Here is a 27,756-nt window from a genome sequence, read left to right on the forward strand (position 1 = left end):
AACCTCTACACAGAAAGTGACTATTACCAGGAATGAAACTCAGTACTCCTGGAGCTAAGAGGCTGTACTCTCTTCTACTACAAGAGCATTGAATGTGGTGTGTAGGGAGTTAGAAAAAAAAAAAAAAAACACCTTCTAACATATTTATTTTGTTCTTTATTTCGTCTTATACGATTTCTCGTATTAGAAATTTGTTAGTTTTCGCATACCCCTTGGGGTCAGAGCGCAGGGTCAGCCATTGTACAGCGCCCCTGGAGCAATTACAGGTTAAGGGTCTTGCTCAAGGGCCCAGCAGAGTAGGATCTCTTTTGGCAGTGATGGGGATTCGAACCGGCAACCTTCTGGATACCAGCGCAGATCCTTAGCCTCAGAGCCACCACTCCACCCCATATTTGGACTAAATTATTAAACATTACCATTTACCTCAATTAATATGATTTAAAGGGAAAATTAAAATACCATAGGAACTAAATTAGTGGATAAAGAGCCCTTCCTACATCCAATTAAGTACTTGCATCTGTAGTAGAGAAATTAACAGGCATCCACTCTTACACTGAAAAGTGGTTCCAAAACACTGAGGTAGATTGTCACCAGGCCATCAAAATCCTCATCTGGAAACCGACATCCCTCCACAAAGAACACCGTCTCTTCACCCTCATACTTGACAATGTGCGAGAGCGTTTTCTGGCCAAGCACATATGAGTAATCAGGTCTGGGATTTTCTATATATAAATAAGAGCAAAATAGAATTTTACTGAAAATGTATTTTATCCACACTTGGCTACTAACTTCACAAAATATTTGCAAGGATGGCACATTTACAGTTTAACTGAATGGTTTGGACTGAACTGAATTAATGTACAAGGTGCCTTCATTTAAAGATACTAAAATATTGCAAATATTCAATTTGGGATCTGCATTGAAAGAATGGATATTATGTCCATCCATCCATCCATTTTCCAACCCGCTGAATCCGAACAAAGGGTCACGGGGGTCTGCTGGAGCCAATCCCAGCCAACACAGGGCACAAGGCAGGAACCAATCCTGGGCAGGGTGCCAACCCACCGCAGGACATGGATATTATGTAATTTACATAATATTTTAAATTTTCATATTTTATAATATGAAATAAATCATATTTTATAAAAGATTTTCTCCTTAAATACATTCCTCATGATCATATACTGTATAGAACAATTTTGAGGGAGTATGTTTGTGCTGAATCTTTCATTTCTGTTATTTCAATTCTTTATAAATTAATCTCCAAAATAAAACTCCCATATAAAGCAAGGCATGAGATGTTTCAAATATGCTAACATAATAATAAAACAAAACTTTTCAAATATTAATTTCTAGCCTTGGCTAAGATGTTGATATTGGCATGGTTTTCAGATGGCAGACAAGCTTTTTTGAGTGTATTTTGGCTATGCATCTGTCATGCCATTTGAGTTAAGAACACAAAGCCCACAGAATCGTTGCATTTAGGAGATAACCCACTGATCCTGGGAGTCCGCAGAGGAGTAAAGAGCAAGCAATAGTACTACAGCTTATTTGTATAAATTCCCAGTTTATTGGTGAACCAGCTAAACTCCAGTAATATACACCTTAACATTTATCACCGGTGTGAAGTTGCTAAAAGCCCGCCTTGTCCATTTCACATCCTCACATGGAGCTAATGGGAACTCCATCTACTCAAATGAGCAGGTTAGTACAGTTTTTGTTTTCCTTTTTCCATCAACTTAAAAAGCTGAACCTGTGCCAATACAGTTTTATAGAGCTGTTATTCAAAAGCATCCTCACTTTCTCCATAACAGTCTGGTATGGCAATGCATGTGCTCACTTGGAACAAACTACAGCATGTTATTCAGATAGCAGAAAAGATCAAACCAGACTCCATTGAGGAGTATACATCAAGCTGCACTGGAAAATTAATCAAAGACTCCACTAACTCAGGACACTATCCTCTTATTACCATTGAGGAAATATTACCACTAGCTAAAAGGCAAGAACAACTACACATACACTATAAAACAGTTTTTTCCTACTGTAGCCACTATTATTAAACAGACTCTCCGATTCATCTCTGTCTTTTCAGGATTTCTAAACCCTCTCCATATAGTCTAGATTATGTTTGGTATATTACTGGGCAGGAGTGCAATTCCATATTATTTATTATTATTATTGTCTTATGTATTATTGTCTTGTATATAAATGTCTAGGCATGGAAGTGTGTGTGTCTGTCTGGCTCGGAAGTGAGTGGTAGAGTCGGGGTAAGGGCTCCACCTCAGAGGAAACAGAAAACTCGCTTAGCCGCTAATAACACAACCTAGGCCAGCATGTCAGCAAAATGAAACCTCAGAAGAAAGACAAAGTCGCTTAGCCGCTAAAATCGTCAAAACGGTATCCCTTTTACTTTTCCTCCCGCCGCTAATACACAAGTGAGACGAGCATGTCTGCAAAACGAAACCTCCAAAGAAAGACAAAGTTGCTTAGGTGCTGACATTGGCAAAATGGTATCCCTTTTACTTTTCCTCCCACCACTAATGCACAAGCGATGCGAGCATGTCGGCAAAATGAATCCTCCTAGGAGAGAGACACCCAGAGTAGTTCCTTTCAATTACCGGACATCTCTACACTTCAATTTTTTTTCTGACGATTTCAATAGTTTCTAGGACCCTGGGCTTTTTACAGCACAGGCTTACACAGCTAGTTTTATATATTTGTGCAATATATCTTTCACTACTACTGTATATAACATTGTATATGTATTGCACATGTATTGTGTATAATTGTATTTACTTTGTTATGTGTACAGATGTAACACCAAGAGAAATTCCTAGCAACCATGTTGCCTGGCAATAAATAAAGTTCAAGTTCAAGCAAGCATCAAACTACAAGTGTAAGGGTGTCCAGCAGGCTCTCTTATTTCAGCCTCACTAAACTGGCCTCTCCCTGAACAATACCAGATGAGGCCCTAAATGTCACCAGTGAGAAGTCGCTTAGTGCGCCAGACCTCTTTGTTTTGTGAGAGGCTCCTTGGCTCAACTAAGCAAGCTGGTATTTGTATCCAGCATTTCCATGTGAGAATATGGAGCAGAAAGGACAGGAACTCAGTTTCTTGATGGTCATAAAATGTATACCCTTAATTGGTTTGGACTTGTAATACATGGCAATATTGGCACTCTTCTTGCTTCCTTGATGTTACATATAACCTGCCTTTAGCAAAGTACATTTTGACAAAGATCTTTTGTCAAGAAGCACTTAAATTAAACATTTAAGTAGCTGAAAAGTGCTACAGAAGGAATCTAATACTTTTAAAATAATCTGAGCCAATTTCTCTGCCAGTAATAAATTTAACACAGAATAATACTTTCCATTCAAGCACATAGTAAGAAAAATAATGCTAGCAAGATGGGATAATACTAATCATCTGCGATAGGTACACCATCATTAAGGACAAAACTGGCCTATACCTCTAACAGGACAGCATAATCATCTGCGGTTATATCATGTACAACCAAAAGTTAACCATATGTTTGAGGACTCTGGATTAGTCAGATGATTAAAAAATAAAATGGTTGTTATTTGATGTCACCCCCATGCTTAATAGCTCCTCAGAGTTCAAGTTTTCTATCTATGGCTTTAGGGTAGATTCACCCAAGTATTTTTCACTACTCAACTAGTCAATACAAGCCCTCACACTGCATATTTCTGGTAAGGAATTTTAACCCACAAAAGGTGTGAGTCATGACCTACAACTAGAGTGACCTGGCATTGGTGTTTCTTAAAACTACACTTAATCCATTTTAATTCAATTTCTTAATAAGTGATCAAAACACGTATTTAATCTTACAACATAGAGGACTTGAGACAAGAGGTCAGCAAACATATATATATATATATATATATATATATATATATATATATATATATATATATATATATATGAGGGGGGAAAAAACTCCACAAAAAACAAACTTCAATAATAATCTGAATAAACAAGAAAATACATTTTAAAATAATGGAGATACATAACAGACAACAAACACTGAGCAATTATTCTGAAATGTCATAATAAATAATGTTAATGTTCATTTTTTCCCCTAGAAATAAACATTAAGGGGCAAATTACAAATTTAAATAATACCATAAGGTAATTTCTATATTTCTTATATATATATAAGAAATAAATATTAAGTATAAATGTTATACAATAAAACTTACTGATTGCCTGAAAAATCTTTATCTTGTCTGCATCCCCCTGGGAAATATGTAACATCAGTTTATAATCTTTGGAAAGATCTTTTGGGCCACTGACCCGCAGAATCATGCGGGACATATCCTCTAAATCTATTTGTAAAAAGAAAAAAAAAAAAGAGATAGAACAAATCAGGTTTAAAGCTTATTTATAGACCTGAATTCTGTCAATGCAAATGTGTATAGTTCTGCAAACTATACTGTCGAAAAATGCGTGTTTGTGATAATACATAAAAAACTTTCTTCCAAATCTAAGACTTCAAATTCCAAAAAAGTAGATGTTTTATGTTTGAAGGAAAAAGTTATTTTACCACTGTCTGTTTAGAAGACTGCATATTTGTAAAAGCATTCCCTCCGGATTTATCTAGAAGTTCATATTACCATACTTCTCCTTTCAGTGCATACATATAAAGAGGGCATAACCAAATACCAAAAACAATTCATGTTTTACAGCAACACTTACTTGTTAAATAAGAAGAAGTAGTACAGGGAACAGCATAGAAATACAGAAAATCTTCTACCAACCATTTAGAATAACTCATTCTAAAGGCATATTATACAAATGACGTATGTTAAATGATATTTGAGTAAAAGGTATATTTCAGCTCTAGAATGTATACAGTAATCCCTCCTCCATCGCGGGGGTTGCGTTCCAGAGCCACCTGCGAAATAAGAAAATCCGCGAAGTAGAAACCATATGTTTATATGGTTATTTTTAGATTGTCATGCTTGGGTCACAGATTTGCGCAGAAACACAGGAGGTTATAGAGAGACAGGAACGTTATTCAAACACTGCAAACAAACATTTGTCTCTTTTTCAAAAGTTTAAACTGTGCTCCATGACAAGACAGAGATGACAGTTCTGTCTCACAATTAAAAGAATGCAAACATATCTTCCTCTTCAAAGGAGTGCGTGTCAGGAGCACAGAATGTCACATAGATAGAGAAAACAATCTCTAGCAAACAAATCAATAGGGCTGTTTGGCTTTTAAGTATGTGAAGCACCGCAGCACAAAGCTGTTGAAGGCGGCAGCTCACACCCCCTCCGTCAGGAGCAGGGAGAGAGAGAGGGAGAGAGAGAGAGAGAGAGAGACAGAGTTTGTTTTTCAGTCAAAAATCAATACGTGCCCTTCGAGCTTGTAAGTATGCGAAGCACCCGTTTCAGGAAGCAGCTGCACAAAAGATAGCAACGTGAAGATAATCTTTCAGCATTTTTAGACGAGCGTCCGTATCGTCTAGGTGTGCGAACAGCCCCCCTGCTCACACCCCCTATGTCAGGATCAGAGAAAGTCTGCGCAAGAGAGACAGAGAAAAGTAAGCTGGGTAGCTTCTCAGCCATCTGCCAATAGCGTCCCTTGTATGAAATCAACTGGGCAAACCAACTGAGGAAGCATGTACCAGAAATTAAAAGACCCATTGTCCGCAGAAATCCGCGAACCAGCAAAAAATCCACGATATATATTTAAATATGCTTACATATAAAATCCGCGATGGAGTGAAGCCGCGAAAGGCGAAGCGCGATATAGCGAGGGATCACTGTACTGTATATTTTTAATATAGAACATGTTTGCATTATTTTGTTGTATGATAGACCAAAATAAGCTTTCTGCCTGGCATATGGTAACAGACAGAAAAACAAAAATCAGATAAATTATCAGAAAAGTCCATTTTGATGCTTTTTGACAGCCACACCCAAACAATTTACAATTGCCTGCCTAGCATGTGTTATGTTATTCTGGATGATGAGAAAGTTATGAAAGGAACTGAACTAGAATTTAATTGTTTAGATGAGTCAATGAATCTTGCCTTGCAGCTTGCTATTAAATCAATAAACATTTAAATCCTTTCTAGCTTTGTGTACTGACAACCAGCACTTTAAGAGGGGTGCTTTGAGGGATTTACGTGTTCATGATATTTTGTGTGCCGTCACAACCTAATTTTAGAATGTATAAAAGGAAAGATTTCTTGAACTGCACTGTTGAAGTACAGTAAATATCATACTGTCTTTTAGGAAATCAAATTCTTCTTCTACTATCACATCAGAAAAAAGAGAGGGATAGAACATGATTATACATAAACATTTGTTTACATTTCAAAAATAAAGAAGAAAAACACTCACTAAAGATCTAATAAAAACAACACTCACCAGTGACCAATTATGCTTTTTTAAAACATTATGTAAAGAAAAATTAGGGATGGCAAAAAAGTAAAAAAAAAAAAATTTTTTAGGGAATTAGCAAATTTAATTTAAACACATCTGAAAGGCATGTAACAAATAAACCTCAGCTCAAAGTGAGTAATGCAGCAAATGACTTTAGTTGTAAGCTTCTATTACAATGCTTCCTTTTCTGCGTCTAGAAGATGCTAATTTCTGATTCTCCGTGTTATTTTCAGACTTAAGGTTTGTATAATAGTACTTTGACACATACACATGTATTTCCAATTTGTTTCAAACCAGGGTAAATAAATGAAATTCATGATATTAAATAACACTGGCATACTGTACATCCTTTCACCTATCATTAGGACATATACATCTTTTTTTACACCCAACCTTAAGCCCTGAACTGTAAAAGTTTAAAGACATTTTTGTATTAAATTATGAAAATTATTAGCAGAGTAAAATAAAGTTTCCCAGTCCATCACCAAAAGATCCTCTTGAATATGGCACAGATGAAAATACCTGAAAGTTTACTAATAGTGTTGCTCTCAAAGTCGGGACGGTGAAGAAACTTTTCCTCTGTATCACAGTTGACCAGAAGGATGGCTCCATGCCCTTTAGGGCCCCACTTCCAGGAGGACTAGAAGACAGACATATAACACATTTTTCAAGGGGACAGACATAGAAAAAAAAAACTCAACTTATGACAATGTTTTATATTTTCCTTGCTTCCACCAGTATTCCTTCTAAAGCAGCACATTGCTTTAAATGTATTGTTTCTGTAGAAGTCCTTATGCCTTACAGAAAAACAAATGCAGCTTTACCTATAACCAATTCTTTTCCATATAAAATAAATAATGTACTTTATAGTTTACATTAACCAGTGTCAGAGAGTTACCTATTTTCCTACATTTGTTAAGGATTGACGATTTTTGTTTTAAACCACCAGTTTCTAACCAGGAGAGGCTCATAGATCAAGTATATATTTGAAAGGCTGGTTTCGGGGCAGAGAAGGAGGGCTGGGGGACACGGATGTCAGGTTTGCTTGGTTTATAGTCACATGGATAACTTAACTCTGTTAATGCAAAACCGATTGCTCGAGTATATTGGGCCTGAAAGACAGAATGATGCCCATTCAGTACTTTAGCTCATAAGATGGGATGACCTCAGATTTTTTTGGTTCCAAGCTGCCATTGTCACTGCCACAAACCCAAAAAACTGTGAAACTCTAATATTGAACACTGAATGGTGCAAGACACCAAACTGTCGGACTAAATCTTTAAAAGCAGTTATGCACAGACAATATATTGTTGTGCTGTCATTTCAAGTGCAAAATGGTATCTATATAAAGAATATGCAATAAATAAATAATAGCACAATAATGCTTGATAAAGGAATCCTGTTAAATCACATCATATATCAACTAACACTAAAACAGATTTAGTGTAAAATGTTTGTGAATGGGCGGCATGGTGGCGCAGTGGGTAGCGCTGCTGCCTCGCAGTTGGGTGACCTGGGGACCTGGGTTCGATTCCTGGGTCCTCCCTGCGTGGAGTTTGCATGTTCTCCCCGTGTCTGCGTGGGTTTCCTCCGGGCGCTCCGGTTTCCTCCCACAGTCCAAAGACATGCAGGTTAGGTGGATTGGCGATTCTAAATTGGCCCTAGTGTGTGCTTGGTGTGTGGGTGTGTTTGTGTGTGTCCTGCGGTGGGTTGGCACTCTGCCCGGGATTGGTTCCTGCCTTGTGCCCTGTGTTGGCTGGGATTGGCTCCAGCAGACCCCCCGTGACCCTGTGTTCGGATTCAGCGGGTTGGAAAATGGATGGATGGCTGGATGTTTGTGAATGTTTACCACTTAGTTACACAAGATAAACTACATAGGCTGATTTTAAAACATGATGTGGATTATATTCACCATATATAATAGAAAGTCACTTTAATTCAGATATGTAAACCTTAAGGTTTGAATGAGTTATAACATAAGTTAAACAACTTACAAAATTGCCTCTTTTAGGTAGCCTCCTAGTCTATTTGCATTTTTCTGCCTCAGATTATTTACTCCTGGCGCAGGTCCAGAAGAAATATGCATCTTCAGAAAAGTAAAATGTATTTAAAAACTAGGCATTGTATGACAATTCCTTCTAAAATATCTGCATAGGTTTAATGCCTTGGGTTGCAAAAAAAAAAAAACCACTAAAACAGCCAAGCTTTTTCCTTCGGTCTTAATTTGTTAGGGCTCAAACATGTTTGGACAAGAGCCTACTGCAGAAATGACAGAATACCAAATGAAAGGCATACCTTAGCTCTAAATAGTTGCTGGTTTTCTGCTCCCTGGGCATGCTCACAAGAGCGGGGTCATGAATTTGAGTCTCAGTATTAGACTGACCTGTAGCAGGTAGAGTGCCAGCATATTGCTTCCAAATCTACTTAATCCAAATCAGGGTTCCAGTAAAGATAGAACCTCTATCGGCTGCATTGGATGCCAACAGAGCAAAACCTGATTCAAACACTTGTGACCCAATTTATAATTCCCAGTTTAACAAACACGCACAGCTTTTGGATTAATTTTATTCTTTTATTATTCTATTAGCATATTCATTGTACACCAATCTGCCTTTCACATTATAAGTGTGTGTGTCTTAAACCTACCTTCTTTCAATATATTGATACAATGAACTTGATTTATTAAGGCAGATGCATCAGCTAATAACATAAATCAACTTCTTAGACAATGCTCATATTTTTCTGTATTTTCTATACTTACATTCATGCATGTTCTTTTTAATTTCATAACCTATAAAGCTGACCTTAAATTACAACTTTGAGTATTTGATAATCAATCAAATTTACGTGTTGGACTTGTACAATAGCAGGATTTCCTCGTTGTTGGATTTTGTTTGTATATTGGAACAATCTAGACGAGAACAGACCATTTAGCCCAACAAAGCTCCCCAGTCCTATCCACTTCTTTCTTCCAAAAAACCATCAAGTCGAGTTCTGAAAGTCCCTAAAGTCTTACTGTCTACCACACTACTTGGTCGCTTATTCCAAGTGTCTATCGTTCTTTGTGTAAATAAAAACTTCCTAATGTTTGTGCGAAATTTACCCTTAACAAGTTTCCAACTGTTTCCACATATTCTTGATGAACTTATTTTAAAATAACAGTCTCGATCTACTGTACTAATTCCCTTCATAATTTTAAACACTTCAATCATCCATCCATCCATCCATTTTCCAACCCGCTGAATCCGAACACAGGGTCACGGCGGTCTGCTGGAGCCAATCCCAGCCAACACAGGGCACAAGGCAGGAACCAATCCCAGGCAGGGTGCTAACCCACCGCAGGACACACACAAACACACCCACACACCAAGCACACACTAGGGCCAATTTAGAATCGCCAATCCACCTAACCTGCATGTCTTTGGACTGTGGGAGGAAACCAGAGCACCCGGAGGAAACCCACGCAGACACGGGGAGAACATGCAAACTCCACGCAGGGAGGACCCAGGAAGCGAACCCAGTGTCCCCAGATCTCCCAACTGCGAGGCAGCAGTGCTACCCACTGCGCCACCGTAATCATGTCACCTCTTAATTTTCTTTTGCTTAAACTGTATAGGCTCAACTCTTTTAATCTTTCCTCATAATTCAACTCCTGTAGCCCTGGAATCAGCTTTGTTGCTCTTCTCTGGACTTTTTCTAGTGCTGCTATGTCCTTTTTGTAGCCTGGAGACCAAAACTGCACCCAGTACTCCAGATGAGGTCTTATCAGTGCATTATAAAGGTTGAGCATAACCTGCTTGGACTTGTACTCCATACATTGTGCTATATAACCTAAGATTCTGTTTGCCTTCTTAATGGCTTATGAACATTGTCTGGAAGTCGATAGCTTAGAGCCCACTATGACTCCCAGACAATGTTCAGAAGCCATTAAGAAGGCAAACAGAATGTTAGAGTACAAGTCCAAGGAGGTTATATACACTACATTTGATGCAATCGTTGGGTTGGTTAGACCAGGGGTAGGCAACGTCGGTCCTGGAGTGCCACAGTATGTGCAGGTTTTTGTTCCAACCCAGTTCCTTAACGAGAACTCAATTATTGCTGATGAAGCACATATTGCTTAAGTGACATTTTAATGCTTCATTTTAGTGGTCTCGCTTGTTAAGGTTCTCCAACCTTAATTGCTTATTTCAATCTTAAACTGCTGCATTCAGTGTTTTAATTGCTCCTTATTAGCAATAAGATGTAAAACAGGGGTAGGCAATGTCGGTCCTGGTGAGCCGCAGTGGCTACAGGTTTTCATTCAACCCAATTGCTTAATTAGAAACCAATCATTGCCAATCTCAGACCTTATTTAATTTTATGGCTTGTTAGTCTGTGCAATGTAAGGCTTTTATATCGTAGATTTTTTTCCTTTCCAAGGATATCATCCAAATGATTTGAAGCCTAAAACAGATCATTTTCAGTCTGTCACATTTTTCTATTAAGTGTTTTATTAAATCAAACCGTGCATGATGAACACACACAGATGTAATTGGAAAAAAGCTAGCTGGAGAACTGCTGGCTGCTTTGTCTTTTACATCTTATTGCTAATAAGGAGCAATTAAAACACTGAATGCAGCAGTTTAAGATTGAAATAAGCAATTAAGGTTGGAGAACCTTAACAAGCGAGACCACTAAAATGAAGCATTAAAATGTCACTTAAGCAATATGTGCTTCATCAGCAATAATTGAGTTCTCGTTAAGGAACTGGGTTGGAACAAAAACCTGCACATACTGTGGCACTCCAGGACCTACGTTGCCTACCCCTGGGTTAGACTATACTTTATGTTTATATAAAAATCATTGTTATTCCTTCGAGGTGCAATTATTTGAAGCAGTATGGAGAAATAAAGGGTATTTTCAGATTTAAGTTTCAATTCAAAATTGATCTTAGTGATTCAAGATTCTGTTTTCAGTATCAAGCCAATGTTTGTTCAGCCTGTGTACACTATAAATTATAGTACATCTACAACTCTAGGCTGCACATCCAGTTGAGCAAATTTCTCACAGGATTTACATTAGAAAACACACACACCTTATTTGGGTTATTCTTTTCCACTACACCATCTCGATCTGCATCAACATCTAAAGAGATTCCTGCAAAAGAGACAACTATTAGCAAAATAAAGAATTTGCTTCTAGTCCACAGTTGGCTGAATTGTTATGTGGATTGGAAAGCCTGGCTGATGAGAAGGATACCTAAATAACAGAGAGAGAATAAAAGACAGAATATTGGTCTGACAGTGGTGAGAACATATCTGCCAGGATTTTTACAAACAGAAGATGTTTGTTAAGAGAATCATTCCAAGAAAGTCTCTCTACAGATTCTTGAAACTATGAGTGGCAATTTTTGTTCTATACAACTTACAATATGACCAGTCTCTAACTCTCAAGTTTTAAAAATGAGAATACATTTGTACCAAGTGGCAGAGTATTTTACAAAAAGTTCTCTTTACCTAACCTAGCTACTTTCCAAATCTAAATGTAAACCTGCCAATGCCTACTAGACAGACTGCACCTACACTTTAAATGTTACCTAGTTATAGGATTTTCATTTATTTATTAATGTATTATTATTAATGTTTGTGCCCTAACATGTTTTACATCTTGCAGCAGAACAAACTAACAAATGAAAAGGCACCATTAATCACTTAATTAAAAAAATATATATCTTTTTATCTTGGCCATCTGATGTACTTTGAGAGGAGTCCTGTAGCTTACTCATAACATAAATACTGCAGTCTAACCTGTTATACTGTCTTGCATCTGTCATAGCCTTGAAAAGAGAAAAAGGTGTTGGGTGGGGAAGATGGGAAATGTTCAATACTAATAATAAATGGAGTACAGCTGCAGTTCCTGACAACTGAAATGTACATTTGCATTTGCTCAGGCACCTCACTGCTGCTGCTTATCTATATCTTCAGTTTTTGTATATATAAAAGTGGATTACTGCACTGTGTGTTTTGACACCTTTGTCTCATGGCCAGCATTTTATTTTTCAGCAATATGTGCTATAGTTGCTCTTCTGGGGACTCAGACCAAATGAGTTAGCCTTCATTCTCAACAAGGATTAACACGGAGTCTTGGGTGCCCATAACCCTTTTGTCAGTTCACCGGTTGTCCTTCCTTGGACCAACTGTGGTAGGTACTAAACACTGCATATTACGAATACCCGACAAGATCTGCTATTTGGAAGATGATCTGACCAGTTGTCTAGCCATCATAATTTTGATCTTGTTAAAGTCACTCAGATCCTTACACTTGTCCATTTTTCCTGTTTCCAAAACATCACCTTCAAGAAATGACTGTCCCTTCGCTGGCTAATAGATCACAACCCTTTTATAGGTGCCACTGTAATGAGATATCATCAAATTGACTTCTGAGAAGATCATTATTGTCTCCTTCCAAGATTTTTTTTTATTATAATAGAGAGAAATTTCAAACAGCCATAAATTTCAGAGTCAGCAAGCTGCAGATTTTTTGCTCTACAGATACCAGGAGTCTCCTATCTGAGTGAAATCTAGTCAGCAATAATCTATTTGTCACACAGCATGGTTAAACTTACCAATGGATGTTATGTGCAAAATAGCTTTCCCCAACTCTTCTTTAGTAGCGCCAAAATAAGAAACAGAAACCTGTTGGCACAGGAAGAAAAATTAGTGTAATTGCTCAGACTTACTATAACTTACCAATAATCACTACAACTGAATACTAATATGTTTACAGATCTTTATAACGTACTGTATGTAGTTGTCTTTTTTAATTAGTCATTATAAACTACTTGCAAAGTTAGTTATTAGGTGATTAAAAATACAGCATACCTCCCAACACCTTTCTTCTTGAATGAATTATATGACCGGCTTTATTTCTGACAGAACCAGACATAACATTGGAAGAAAGTATTGAAAATTGACAAATAAATGTTACTTACATTATTAAACTCTCTTATGAACTCAGGTTTCCCCAACTCTATTCTTCTTACATTCTTTGGCAAACTATTGACTCACTATTAGTGTGCAACATCAGCCACCATCATATTCTTTTGACTCTAATGGTTCTAACCCAACATTCAGAAATAGCCCTATGATACCTGCAACTTTCATCTTCTTCACAATCACAATGCAGCATTTCTTACTATGAAAATTTCTACAATGCTTGGCCAAGTCAGAAAATACAAGGAAAGGTAACTAGCAAAATATCAAACTTGTTTTATTTAAAAAAGCATTTTGTTTTGCTGATTATTGTGTCAAGGCACCTTATCAGTACAAATCTAAAATACAACTGCAGATGTGTTTTTTGCAACTGGAGTACAGACAAATTAAGGGACTTGGTCACATTCAGATATATACATATATATATATATAATGTGTGTGTGTGTATATATATCTCTGTTATAATAAAAAATCTTGGGTCGAGACGTGATCTTCTCAGAAGACACTTTGACGTCCCGTGAGAGACACTTTAACGTCCCACGAGACAAGGCAGCGAGACAAAAGGACAGCTGCTGTACAGGCTTTTAAATGATCGACATGCAGTGTGACAAGAAGAACACGCAGCTTGGCAGCAGACGCAGCAAGCCAGCAGCTGATCCGTCTGCATCTTCTTAGGGTGCGTTCAGCTCACCCTCCCCCCTCCCTTCACAACGTGAGCAGCAGAGACACGAAGATAGCCCAGACACAGACAGACAGTGAGATAGCCAGATGTCCAAAAAGCACACTTTTATTCTTCTTTTCTTCACACTCAACACCAACCACCACAATACTCTCAGTCCTTATCTATGTTTCTTCTGCCGTCTCTATTCCACTCCTCGCAAGCTCGGTCTTCTTCCACCCAACTCCTCTGCAAAATATTTGTCTCACGGAATCCTTGGTACATCTTTTAAGACAGTGTAGGAAATCTACACTGGCTCCATTGCTATAAAAGCATTCTACCACAGTATATTCCAATTTCATAGCTTACAGCTTCCTAGTTTAATAAATATAAAAATAAACTTGTTTTTTGCTATTGCATACTACTGGATTCACTTCTAAATAAGATTTTTTATAAGAGAAAGACATTTGGAGGTAAAGTAGATATTTTAGAAAAGAAAGACAGAAGTTGAGGGAAGGCATTTATAACTCTTAACCATGGTGCTATAGAGTGGCAATATGTTGACTGTCAATTTGTACATGCAAGTAAAAAATTCACTATACTATAATAATAATAATAATAATTCATTACATTTATATAGCGCTTTTCTCAGTACTCAAAGCACTATCCACACAGGGAGGAACCGGGAAGCGCACCCACAACCTTCCACAGTCTCCTTACTGCAAAGCAGCAGCACTACCACTGCGCCACCTGTACCCTAAGCACATGACAATAAGGACCCTATAAATGTCTCTCAAATGAGGGCCAACGTACATACACTGTTTCAAAATATGGACAGATTCATATTACAGCACTATTAGTTATTCTAGAAATTATGAACTATTGCAATTTCTTCCAGCACATGTTGGTTAATGACAGACAAAAATTACAAAAAAAAAAAAATTTTAAGTCTCCAAGCTTGCATTTGAGAAATTCAGGAATCTATGGAATCAATAAATCAAAAAAGAAATCCTTTAATAATGGAACACAAATAGCTTGAGCTCTGGGATTAAGGAGCTTCTCTGTGTAACAGTCATTGTTTTTGCTGGCACTATAGTGTTACTATAGCTACAAGATGTCCCTGTTGAAACGATATACACAGAGTATGGCTTCATCCATTTGTGATGGTTGCCAGAGTCTTAATAGCGTAAAATAAATATTAATTAATCTATGCTGCACCACCAACATACACAGCGATGTGTTAAAAAAAAAAATCTTTGGTCTGTCCTGTCTAACTTCTTTGCAAAAATTATGGATTAAGGTATATGCTAGACCATCTCACACAATCCTATTTTTATATAAAAGGTATTCCAAGTAAGCAAATAATCTGAACTTCTGATTTATTTATTCAAAGAAATGTATGTAGTATCCAGTTTTTTCTATGAAAGAACAACTAACCCACTGGATTCATCATCTAGGTTTTCTTTAGAAGTAATAATACCTATAGACAGATATTTCCTGCAGTTATTTGTCAGTCTTCAAACAGTACTAAAGATGTTTTTTGAACCATCTCCTTTGTGACATTGCCTCGGTGTAATGAAATTTGTGAGCATAACAACACTCCAATGAGGCCAAGGTCTAAATTCTGACTACAGCAAACTATTTCAGAACTATAAACTTTGTTTGATGTTAAAGGGGTTTTATATTTCAGACCTTTCATTTGCTGCAGTAATCATGATGTTATGAATACTCACTTTGGGCCATACAGTTGTGCTTGAAAGTTTGTGAACCATTTAGAATTTTCTATATTTCTGCATAAATATGACCTAAAACATCATCAGATTTTCACTCAAGTCCTAAAAGTAGATAATGAGAAACCAGTTAATTACATATTTGTGAGTGGCAAAAGTATGTGAACATTTGCTTTCAGTATCTGGTGTGACCCCCCTTTGCAGCAATAACTGCAACTAAACATTTCTGATAACTGTTGATCAGTCCTGCACACCGGCATGGGTTTCCTCATATTAACTGCTTGCTTCAGGTCCTTCCACAACATTTCGATTGGATTAAGGTCAGGACTTTGACTTGGCCATTCCAAAACATTAACTTTATTCTTCTTTAATCATTCTTTGGTAGAACAACTTGTGTGCTTAGGGTCATTGTCTTGCTGCATGACCCACCTTCTCTTGAGATTCAGTTCATGGACAGATGTCCTGACATTTTCCTTTAGAATTCTCTGATATAATTCAGAATTCATTGTTCCACCAATGAAGTAAAGCTGTCCTGGCCCAGATGCAGCAAAACAGGCCCAAACCATGATACTACCACCACGTTTCACAGATGGGATAAGGTTCTTATGCTGGAATGCAGTGTTTTCCTTTCGCTAAACATAACGCTTTTCATTTAAACCAAAAAGTTCTATTTTGGTCTCATCCGTCCATAAAACATTCTTCCAATAGCCTTCTGGTTTGTCCACGTGATCTTTAGCAAACTGCAGACGAGCAGCAATGTTTTTTTTGGAGAGCAGTGGCTTTCTCCTTGCAACCCTGCCATGCACACCATTGTTGTTCATTGTTCTCCTGATGGTGGACTCATGAACATTAGCCAATGTGAGAGAGGCCTTCAGTTGCTTAGAAGTTACCCTGGGGTCCTTTGTGACCTCGCCAACTATTACATGCCTTGCTCTTGGAGTGATCTTTGTTGGTCGACCACTCTGACTGTGGATTGGTGGAGTCCAAACTCTTTAGAAATGGTTTTGTAACCTTTTCCAGCCTGATGAGCATCAACAACTCTTTTTCTGAGGTCCTCAGAAATCTCCTTTGTTCGTGCCATGATACACTTCCACAAACATGTGTTGTGAAGGGCAAACTTTGATAGATCCCTGTTCTTTAAATAACACAGGGTGCCCACTCACACCTGATTGTCATCCCATTGATTGAAAACACCGGACTCTAATTTCACCTTCAAACCAACTGCTAATCCTAGAGGTTCACATACTTTTGTCACGCACAAATATGTAATATTCAATCATTTTCCTTAATAAATAAATGACCAAGTATAATATTTTTGTCTCATTTGTTTAACTGGTTTCTCTTTATCTACTTTTAGGACTTGAGTAAAAATCTGATGATGTTTTAGGTCATATTTATGCAGAAATATAGAAGATTCTAAAGGGTTCACAAACTTTCAAGCACAACTGTATGTGGGGCTTACAGACCTCTAGGTGAAGTTGTAGAGTTCAACTTCAAGGAAAAATTTTCATGTCTACGATATCACTTGAGAATACTTACTATTATCCCAAAATGTGTCCATGTAGAGCGCTATAAGTTTTGAAGATTGTTCAGTGTTTAAAAGAGTTGTACTTGTCTATTTAAGAGGTTTTTATGTAGACAACCTCCCTGTGATAGCAAGCACCAACATTAGCAAAGTTCACTTGAAATTGATTGAACAGTTTTTTTGAAAACACAGGTCTGAACAAGTTTTGAGTGCTAACCACCTGATACTATACCTGTTTACTATCACACAAAAACAACAATTATGTGTCTGACACATGTTAATATATTCTTGGGGGGAAAAAAACAGCACTGGGAAATAGGCTTACTTGAGAGGACACCATACCCATGCATTCACTTAGACAGTAGATTTTGACCAGTAGAGGATACACTGACACAATAGATCAATTGCCTAAGCTGAATTAGTGTCTAAGGGCAATATGCATTACCTCTGTACAAAGCAGCACACACAAGCAAGCCTGTACAACTTCTGCAAGAATCCAACCCCCCACCCAAAATGCCACAAGCACTTCACCAATTCTAACATAATTGAGAATTACACTTTGCTAACCACTGTGCATTTTTGCCCAATACATATATTTAAAGAACATCTAGTATTAAAAAGCTAAATTTCCTCTGCAATTCATGTTACTGTCTAAATCCTGATAAAGTCATTCCAAGTGGTATGGGTTAGTTGTTTGTGCAATAGACATCAAAATAAATAAATTAAAAAGACAAGAGTAAGATCACCTTTGCATCACTGGCCTCCTTGCTTGGTGCACCCATGCTCACAAGCATGCTGGTCATTTTTGCTAATGGCCACTCGCCTGGACCTGTGACACCAGGAGAAATTCTGCAGTCCAACACATCGGTCCATTGGGCTTTGAAAAACTTAGTACCATGAGGAGCACACCTTAAAAGCAAACAGGATGAGCTAGATGAGAAGTGGGGAAATGTTGTAGTGTTCAAAAAGAACACACCTATGTCATCTCTGACATATATGAATATTTTAGATTAATGGTAATTATAAGCATAACTGAGGAGCAAAATTCAAAAATGAAGCAAAACAATAGACAAAGGATTACTCAGTGATGGTTGAGAGAAAAACAAAACACTTGATCAGGTTGTTTGAAAAAGCATTCTGAAGTGGATCAAACGGTTATTTATTAGTAAGTTAGATACAACATAGTTTACTTTTAATCACTTTTAAGAATATACCTAAATGCCTGAAACTTTATTTCAACATGTCATTGTGGTTTATGAGGCACGCCTAACTCTGTAATTGTCACAATAGTGACTCATAATAAAAAAAAAACAAAAAAACTACCCCTTTTTTTCTTACAGCAAAACAGAGAATGCCTACAAAGCTGTAAACTGTGCTAAAGACAACACTGAAAGATAATAAATACCATTAGTTGTTTGGCCTGTATAGGCTATATTATATATATATATATATATATATATATATATATATATATATATATATATATATATATATATATATATATATATATATATATATAAGAGAAGGTCTGTTATATGGTTTGCATATTTGCAGCTGAAGATCCACAAAGGGAGAAAATGAATCACGTATCATAAAGTAGTTTTTATTCCTGAGCTTTCAGCCCCTACCAGGGGCCTTCATCAGAGGATAATGCTTAGACTTACAAGAATCAACAGCAATATATAGCAAAAAATTACATAGTGGAGAGGACATCTACATTGAATGAAATAATGATGCCACCCTGACCACTAGTGTTTCCCATAAGGAATGCTATGCAGACAAGATATTACACTTCGCCAGCAACCACCCAGTATCTGAAAGCTCAGGAATAAAAACTACTTTATGATACGTGATTCATATTCTCCCTTTGTGGATCTTCAGCTACAAATATATATATATGTATATATGCCCTGTAGTGGGCTGGCGCCCTGCCCAGGGTTTGTTTTCTGCCTTGCGCCCTGCCCAGGGTTTGTTTTCTGCCTTGCGCCCTGTGTTGGCTGGGATTGGCTCCAGTAGACCCCCGTGACCCTGTGTTAGGATATAGCGGGTTGGAGGATGGATGGATGTATATTATATATATATATATTATATTCATGGCATTCGTAGTCTGTGTCACAATCTGATTATTTGGGTGGTTACCTACCAGGTAACGCTTGTGGTTGGTCAGCAAGTCTGCTAACATCCGCCACGGTGCCCTCAGTTGTGAGAAGCAGATCATAGAATGGTTGCTGACCAACCACAAGCGTTACCTAGTAGGTAACCACCCAAATAATCAGATTGTGACACAAACTACGAATGCCGTGAATGTAATTACCCCGATCTACATGCTGTCAAATAAACGAACCACACGCCATGGCGCAACGTTAGGGGCATTGCCTCTGGCGCTGACGTCCGAGGTTTGATTCCCGAGAGGGAGTGCATTAGAGTGTGTACACCTGATGAGCCCAGAATGAGGGCGAAACACGTGTCGCGTACTCTTTGCATTATTTGACAGTAAACTATTTCAACCATATATATATATATATATAAATATATATATAAATATATAAAATATACATACATACTAACATCTGGCAACTCAGCTGCTCTCCTTTTGAGAAGAACAAAGCAAGAACAAGATGACAACTTTCCAAATGTTGCCAGGCAAAAGACACCCAGAAACACAGTCAAGTATGAATTCTAAGCCTAAAATAACCTTTTGGCAAATCTGATGGGAATACTCAGGCATCTATGACCTTCAAAGTAGTAGGCTCCAAAAAAACCCAGAATATGAACTATTGGCTACTTGGGGGGTGAGAGCACATCCTTGTCAGGTGTTGGCATGGCCTCCATTCCAGAAGCTCTTTTCACATGCGTTTTGCAAGTTGCTTGCCAATGTGTTTCTTTTAACTGGCAGGTCCAATTATAGAGCAATAATGAAAATGTCCCTTAAAGTAGATATAAAAAATTTGCACTTCCATAGTTCAATGCTTGAACGCGCTTCTTCTTTGAAAACCATTCTCCATGCTTCTTCTGTTTATTGTTCTTGATTCTATTGCTTAGTTTTTTAATTAAATATTTTGGATACATCTGCTTTTTTGTGCTTGTCCACCTGTGTTTCAATCTCCTGCCTGTTTTTGACTACTGAAACTACAAAATGAAATATTTTTATTTTTACATTGCTCCTTATTGTTTCACTTTACGTGTGTCCTTAAACGGTTTGTATTCCCATTTTAGCTTGATCTGCCAGATGAAAGTGACAGGGCAGCTTTCTGCTTTGTTCTCTTCACAATGGCATGAAAGCCGACATCTGGAAGTCACTGTGTGAGCGAAAGGCATGGTCAGTCTGTGCAAGACACACAGTCCTTTCTTAACAAAGGGAAGTATACAGACAAGTTGTGTAAGCTTCCCAGCTCCCATAAGGCTCTGCTTTAAGAAGTAAATCCTAGAACTGGACTGCTACAATGTAGAACATGCATTAGTTGGATCCTTCAAGAACTCCAAAAGCTACAAAACAAAGGGCAAACAGCCTCAAAAGACACGTCACGACAGACAGATCACATATTTCTTCAGACTTATAGCAAAGTACCTTGGGTCAGGTCAAGACTGCTCAGAGTTCTTTAATGGAAATTGGATCCAAGACAACAAATACAATCCACAGAATGCCTAGCATCACATAGAAAGCTAGGGTACTTTGAAATATTTTATCTGAGCCAAGATAAACTTAAACTTTTAATTGCTAGCAAACAGACAAATGCATGATCAACTATTTCTATGCATGAAGTATCACAAATAACTGCATATCCAGAAAGCAATTAGCTACTATCCCACTCAGAGATTTATAATAAATTTGCAGAGACTAAAGTCACACAATAGCTGTGGACTAAGAAGTCAGCCGATCTTCCTCACCCTGCACCATAAATGTGTATCCCACTGTTCCTTTGAAAAAGTAAAACATCCTCCAAATTTCACCTTTGTTATAATTTATTTTGCTTTTTATTCAGTTTTGTATAAAGTATGACCATTCAAGTAGTTTACATAATCTTTATTTTTCCATAAACTACATTATTCTATTATCTAAGCTAAATGTGTCACTGTTGCTTTAAGTATATAAAAAGACAAGAACAATTCACAGAAAGAAAAAAAAACACCTTACTTTCAATTTCCCTGTATTTATTGCCTTACAAATGTGAAGCTATTCTTTTCTTATACAATTGAAATGTTTAGTTAGACTGTAACAAGGGCTGAAGGTAAACTCTGAGTAACAGGATATAACAGATTGTAAAGCATCCAGCTACACTTTCACAAAACACAAAGATATTAAAGGCTGAGATTTGAGAAGTTCAGTATAAGGTAGCACACAATTACGTAGTTACTCAAATTATATGGTTTATTATAAACACATACAAGAATAACAACAAAACACATACATATAAAATAACGTGTCAATTCTAAACTTCTTATCACCTGACTAATGTATCTTGAGCTGAAGCCTACAAAATGGTGACAGCAGCGTCACCAAAAAGACCACTTTCCTCCAAACAGTCATTATTTATTTTAAGTGGCACTTGTCAGACATACCATAGTACAAAAAAATATAAATCTCATTTAGTACTATGCAGGTGTGTGAGCTCAAAAAAATAAAATCTTCATGATGCTGAAAGGCAAAGTGAGGGGGGCTTTGAAGCATCTTTAACCAGTGTCCCCTTAGGATTCAATTCCTTTTTTCTAAGCACTCACTCAGGAATCTGCCAAGCCCTTCTTAAGATTAAACTCACATTTTTACCCATTCCTGACTAAAGAACCTCTTGAAGAGAGGGGGAGACATACCTTGAACTAATAAAATATAAAGAATGCTGAAGACAGCTTTATAACTGAAAACACTTCAAAGAATTTAGAAGAATGGGGTGACTCCTGATTCCCCTGCAGGGCCATTTTCTCATTTATATCCTGGAAACTCAATACAGTGAAATCCTATACTATTATATTATATACATTGTGAAAGACAGAGGTACTGTTGTCCCCTTGAACCCTCAGATCAGATGTCAGACACCAAATAAAAATCCAATTATTATTTATTTTATAATAATAATGTGCACCAAGCACCCTTCTCTCGACAATACTCATAAATAATCACCAATACACACTACAATATCAAATACCAATCCTCCTCTCCCAGACACTTAGCCACCCTTCCTCCCAGCTCAGCTCACCCGTCTGGAGTCCTTTATAGTCCCTGACCTGGAAGTGGTTCCATCCCAACAGTCTATAAGTCCTCATCACTTCCGGGTCAGATTAAAAGTCCTTTTCTTCAACCTGGAAGCAAGTCGTTCCTTCCGGTCATGTGATCATGACGCACTTCCGGTTTATAGGGCACATAGCCTTCCGTAAGCCTCCCTACAGCAGCTCCATGGTATCCAGCAGGGTTGTTTATAACAACTACAATGTCCATAATGCCCTGCTGGAATTTGGGGACCTTCCATGTTTTTTGGGAGACCTCCATCTGGCGGCCTGGAGGTATGGACCGGAATATTTGGCCGGCCATCCCTTACAACGTACAAATAAGCATATCTGGAGATTGCTATCATCTTACAGCTTATAAAAGAACAGGCTTTGTATTTTCCAGTAATCGTAAGAAAATTTGAGTGGTACAGCCTTGCTTCCTCATTCTGGTCATTCATATTGTTCCCCTATCCATTATATAACATTTCTTGCAGAGAGGCAGCTTTGCACCTCAAATCTTATCAAATATTTTTGATCCTATGAAAAGGCCATGAAATTCATCCAAACCAGTTGGTTTATTCTTATTAATTTAGCATTTACAAAAGACTATTTAAATTAAATGCAACATTCCTAAGATGCCAGCTTAATCGACATATTTACATCTATCTGAGAGAGAGTAAGAGACAGTTGATATCTTTTATTCCTTCATGACTTGCTACAAATTATCCCTGAAGACCAGTCTTCTGTCAACTGATGACTGGTAAATCTGCAAATTGTTCACATATAAAAAAAAATATGACTTTTACAGCAACTCCAAAATTATCTGAAAAAGTAAAGACCATTACAAACTTTTCTACATTTCTGTGCAATTGTTTACATAACTCTATATTTTAAGTATTTCTAAATGACTTAATTATTACGGCATAGTAAATTCATGGGCTGAATATTCAACATCTTGCTTTAGAGTCCAAAGCCTTAGCCACAAGTAGGCAACACTGCTTGAATATGCATTAATCCTTAAACACAAATATTTTGCTCAAATGAGCTATGATCTTTTCATTTAATTTTATTTCAAATAAACCAAAATAAAAACAGTTAGGAAAGGACTTCATCAGGCAGGAACCACTACTCCATTGCTGGGCATATTCATGCATCTATAATTATTTAATCTCAGACACACATCTTTGGGGCGTTGTGAAAAATATTTAGAAAACAATATAACAGAATTAAAATGGTTAATTGTAATTGATTTACCACCATTGAAAACATTTTCTGACACTAGAACCACCAAGTATCCTGCAGCTAAATTGTATGAGCATAACAGAAACACAACCCTTGTAAAGCCAAATTATTAAAAGGCAGCATGTCACCTTGAGTCAATATGTGAAAATGAAAACCAGCAGCCAGAAAGGATCAGCATTATTAGATTTAAGAAATGCTGTTACTCACAAGCAATACTCTGACAAACATTCAGCTCCACCTGTGTTGTATGGAAGCACAACATATTACACCATTTAATAATGTTGTCTCAGTAAATGAATGGATACACAGAATTACTAGTGTGTGTTTATTTTACTGCAATGGACTGGCTGCAGAGCCAGTTTCTACCTTCAGCCCAGTGCTTTAGCAAAAGACTTCCCAGAAGCCAAAAATGGATTAGGCAAATTGGTGAATGTTATTTACATTTTACATATTTGGCTGACCCCTTTATCCAACATTTTAAGGTATGACTGTTTACATTTCTTTTGTTTTCCTAACTGGGGCATTGGCAGATGAAGTGACTTGTTCTTGGTCGTACACCGTCACCAATGAGAGCCCAGAACTTTATGGGTTGAAGTTCAAAACCATAACCACTACGATTTTACATTGTACATTATGCAAGCACACCTATAAAGAGTAATTTAGAAAACAAAATTAAAATAATACAACATAACTGACTGTTCTTGGAAGAACTGTTTAACAGGCCTTAACGCTTCTTGCCTTGAACTGTCAATTATATCAAAAATTGCCATTATAAAGTGTTAATTATTAATTGTATGACCGTGAACTTCTACAACAAAAAAGTTTCCTTAAGGCGACTGCAATTCCTTTGCTATAGCGCTCATATTACAGCTCTTTTATGTTATTATATGATACAAAGGTCTGAGTTTCCTCAGCACCCTATAATAACGTCCACCATGTTTTGTCTTTTAGCAGAACGTTGCAAAACCAGTACCAACAAGCTCACGCATAAATAACACATATACCATACGCATGCGTAATTTGTGGAAGACGTACGAGTAATCCTTGAAGGAACATTATCTTTTATAAATGGTGTTCCTAAAAAAAAGAACAGAGTAATACAAAATACGTTAGACTGTGTATTGAAAAAATTTCCACGATGTCTCACTTGATCACCGTCATTGCCGTATAAGCACAAATCATTCAACATTTTCAATATTATAGAGCATCATTATGCAAAACAGAGATACTAACACGAATACAAAACATATTGGGCAGCACATTTGAAGCTTTCACTAACAAAAAATTAAGAGAGGAAATGTAAGCACCTCTATACACACATACTTAACATCTTGTTTGCAATGCTATACTTGCTTTTTGCAAATGCTAACACTTGCAAGATCATGCATGTTGACAGTCTGACAAGCAAGCAAACACAAACAACAAAATGCATCCCACAGTATAACTTAAAGAATGATAATATATTCATCTTCTAGGAAAACCACTGAGAAATGATCGGAACATATGTAAATATCAACTGCTTATTTTTCTTTTTTAGCTATGCCCTGCTCCTCTCTCTGCCAGCTCACCTGCTCAGGTCGACCCGCAGCTGAGTGCCCAGGACATGCAAGACTTGATTGGCTTGGCCACACTGAAGGCGAACCGTACGCTGTGCAAACATTTTGGACGTCCGCTTTTCGCCAATAAACTTTTTGAGTCCCCTTAAACGATTTACAACCGGAGCAAATTCTGCTTTCTCGACTGCTTTTGTGATTTCGAACGTTTAAAGCAGTTCGCAGGTGGACTCCGCCTTACTTTGCCAACAGCCAATGGACGCTCACGTAACAGCTGCCTCAAAGCGGGCACGCCCTTTCCAGCAACCCGCCCACTCGCAATTTAGCCCTGCAGCACTCTTATTGTTTTCTTATAGAAGTATCCAACTCTAGCACTTTGTAATTCCAGTTTTTAATCTGGCTTGACCTACTTAAAATCCTCCGAAAGCTTAAAATCTTTCGAAAGCTTTTGAAGCTCTTTTAGGCTTTGGCTAAGTCTATTAGAAAGCTTCATAATGCTATGTCGAACAATACAGTACGTGGCAATAACAAGCCTTTAGTCATCTGTGTCTGGACGGGTGCTCAAATGATCGAATGCTCAATCGAAACTCATCTTGCGTGAGTGTCACTACAGCGAAGGATCATTTAACGAAAACACCTGATACTGCTGATCCTTGTACAGGTGAGCAGACGGAGATGCACGGCATTTATCTTTCTGAAATATTTAAACATCCCTATTTTTGAATTTTAGCAGATGATAGCCTACTGTGTATCTCATTACTGTATACCATTTTGGGATATGGTGCCCAGTGCGTATGCACGTTGCATCAGTGTAAATATCACAAGAGACCTTGGACTAGCAAGACTGTCTTGTTGTATTTTAATTTTGAAGAATCGAGGGAAACTATGCAATTATTATTATTATTATTATTATTATTATTATTATTATTATTAGATCTCAGGTTGGTTAACAGACAGGAGACACAGAATACAGATAAGAGGGCAATGCACCACATGAAGTGAGTTCATCAGTGGTGTCACTCAGGGGTCTGTCCTTGTACTGTTACTTTTTCTGATTTATATCAATGAAATTGATTAGTAGTTACTAAACGTGTGTAATTTGCAGATAACACTAAAATTAGAGGAACGGCAGATACTAAGGAGGCGGCAAAAGTAATGAAAAAAAATCAAAAAGACCTGGACATACTTTAGAACTTGGCGAACACTTGCAAAATGCAGTTTAATGCAGAAATTTAAAAGTACTACATGTGGACAAAAGGAATGTCATCTGTAAATACAAGATGGGAGACACAGTCGTACAGAAAGCAACCACTGAAAAAGATTTAGGTGCTTATAAAGACATGTTTTCATCATTTGAGCAATGTGCAGAAGCAATGAAAAAGGCAAATAAAATATTATCTACCAAAAACTATTGAATTTAAATCAAGGGATATTATGCTTAGACTATATAATGTATTATGAATTACGTATTATGCCTAGACTATATCATGTAACACTGCAGGTTCAGTATTGTGTGCAGGTCTTGGCATTATGCTACAAAAAAGGCTTTGCTGCACTTGAAGCTGTGCAGAGGAGAGCAAATAAAAGCATCCTGGGAATTCAGGATATGTTCTGTTCTGACAGACTCAGAAAATTAAATCTGTTTAGTTTTAACCAGAGGAGACTACATGGAGCCCAATCCAGGTGTTCAAAATCCTCAAAGGCAATGATAAAGTAGGTCAAGCAGAATTCTTTCACTTTCTGGTGGGTCATGTATTCAAGGACACCAGTGTAAATTATGGGGAAGTGCATTTAGGAATGAAGCCAAGAAGCACATCTTCATACAAAGAGCTGTGGGAATCTAGAACAAACTAACAAGACAGGTAGTTGGAGCAGAAATGTCAACCTTTCTGTATGTAACATGTAAGTTGATATACATGTTTTTAGGATGCAGATGTAAACTGGAATAAAGACAGAGGAGCTTGAAGAGAGAAGTCAAAGTATATATAGACACAAAGAACCTGTTGGAAATGACACCCATCTCAATAGCACTCCGGTGTTTATGGTAAAATGGTTAGACAAAAGCCACTCATGCCAAACTGCATTTAATGGTGTCTAGGAGAATGTGGAAAAACACAAAAATTGAACTGTTTTGGCAGAACTCCAAATAATATGACTGGCATAGACCTGGTGATTCTTATCACTTACCTATTACCAACCCTATGGTCAAGCATGGTGGTGGCAGCTATTGCTTTGGGAATGTTTCTCAGTGGCAGGGACAGGGAGACTGGTCAGAATTGAGGGAAGAATTAATGCAGCCTAATACAGAGAGGTCCTTGAAGAAATTTTGCTCCAGAGTGCACGTAACCTTAGACTGGGGTAACAGTTCACCTTTCAGCATGACAATGACCTGAAGACAACACTGTAGTGACTTCAGAACAGCCATATGCCTAACCCAACAGTACTGGGTCTAATTTA

At 37.4% G+C, this 27,756-nt stretch overlaps 1 protein-coding gene across 1 annotated transcript in view; it reads right to left on the reverse strand.

Moving 5' to 3' along the window:
- The window catches only part of padi2 (peptidyl arginine deiminase, type II), a 43,841-nt gene extending 18,319 nt beyond the window's left edge, over positions 1–25,522 (reverse strand). Inside the window, exons 1-7 of the mRNA XM_028807929.2 lie at positions 25,315–25,522; positions 18,049–18,211; positions 13,023–13,092; positions 11,493–11,554; positions 6,941–7,058; positions 4,225–4,350; positions 553–722 (exon numbers count right to left, since the gene is read on the reverse strand). Coding sequence (XP_028663762.1) covers positions 553–722; positions 4,225–4,350; positions 6,941–7,058; positions 11,493–11,554; positions 13,023–13,092; positions 18,049–18,211; positions 25,315–25,406 — 801 coding nt within the window. The 5' untranslated portion in view covers positions 25,407–25,522. The remainder of the gene's footprint in view (positions 1–552; positions 723–4,224; positions 4,351–6,940; positions 7,059–11,492; positions 11,555–13,022; positions 13,093–18,048; positions 18,212–25,314) is intronic.
- Between the last annotated feature and the right edge of the window lie 2,234 nt (positions 25,523–27,756).

Source organism: Erpetoichthys calabaricus, chromosome 8 (assembly GCF_900747795.2).
Source record: "Erpetoichthys calabaricus chromosome 8, fErpCal1.3, whole genome shotgun sequence".
NCBI classification, from domain to species: domain Eukaryota; kingdom Metazoa; phylum Chordata; class Cladistia; order Polypteriformes; family Polypteridae; genus Erpetoichthys; species Erpetoichthys calabaricus.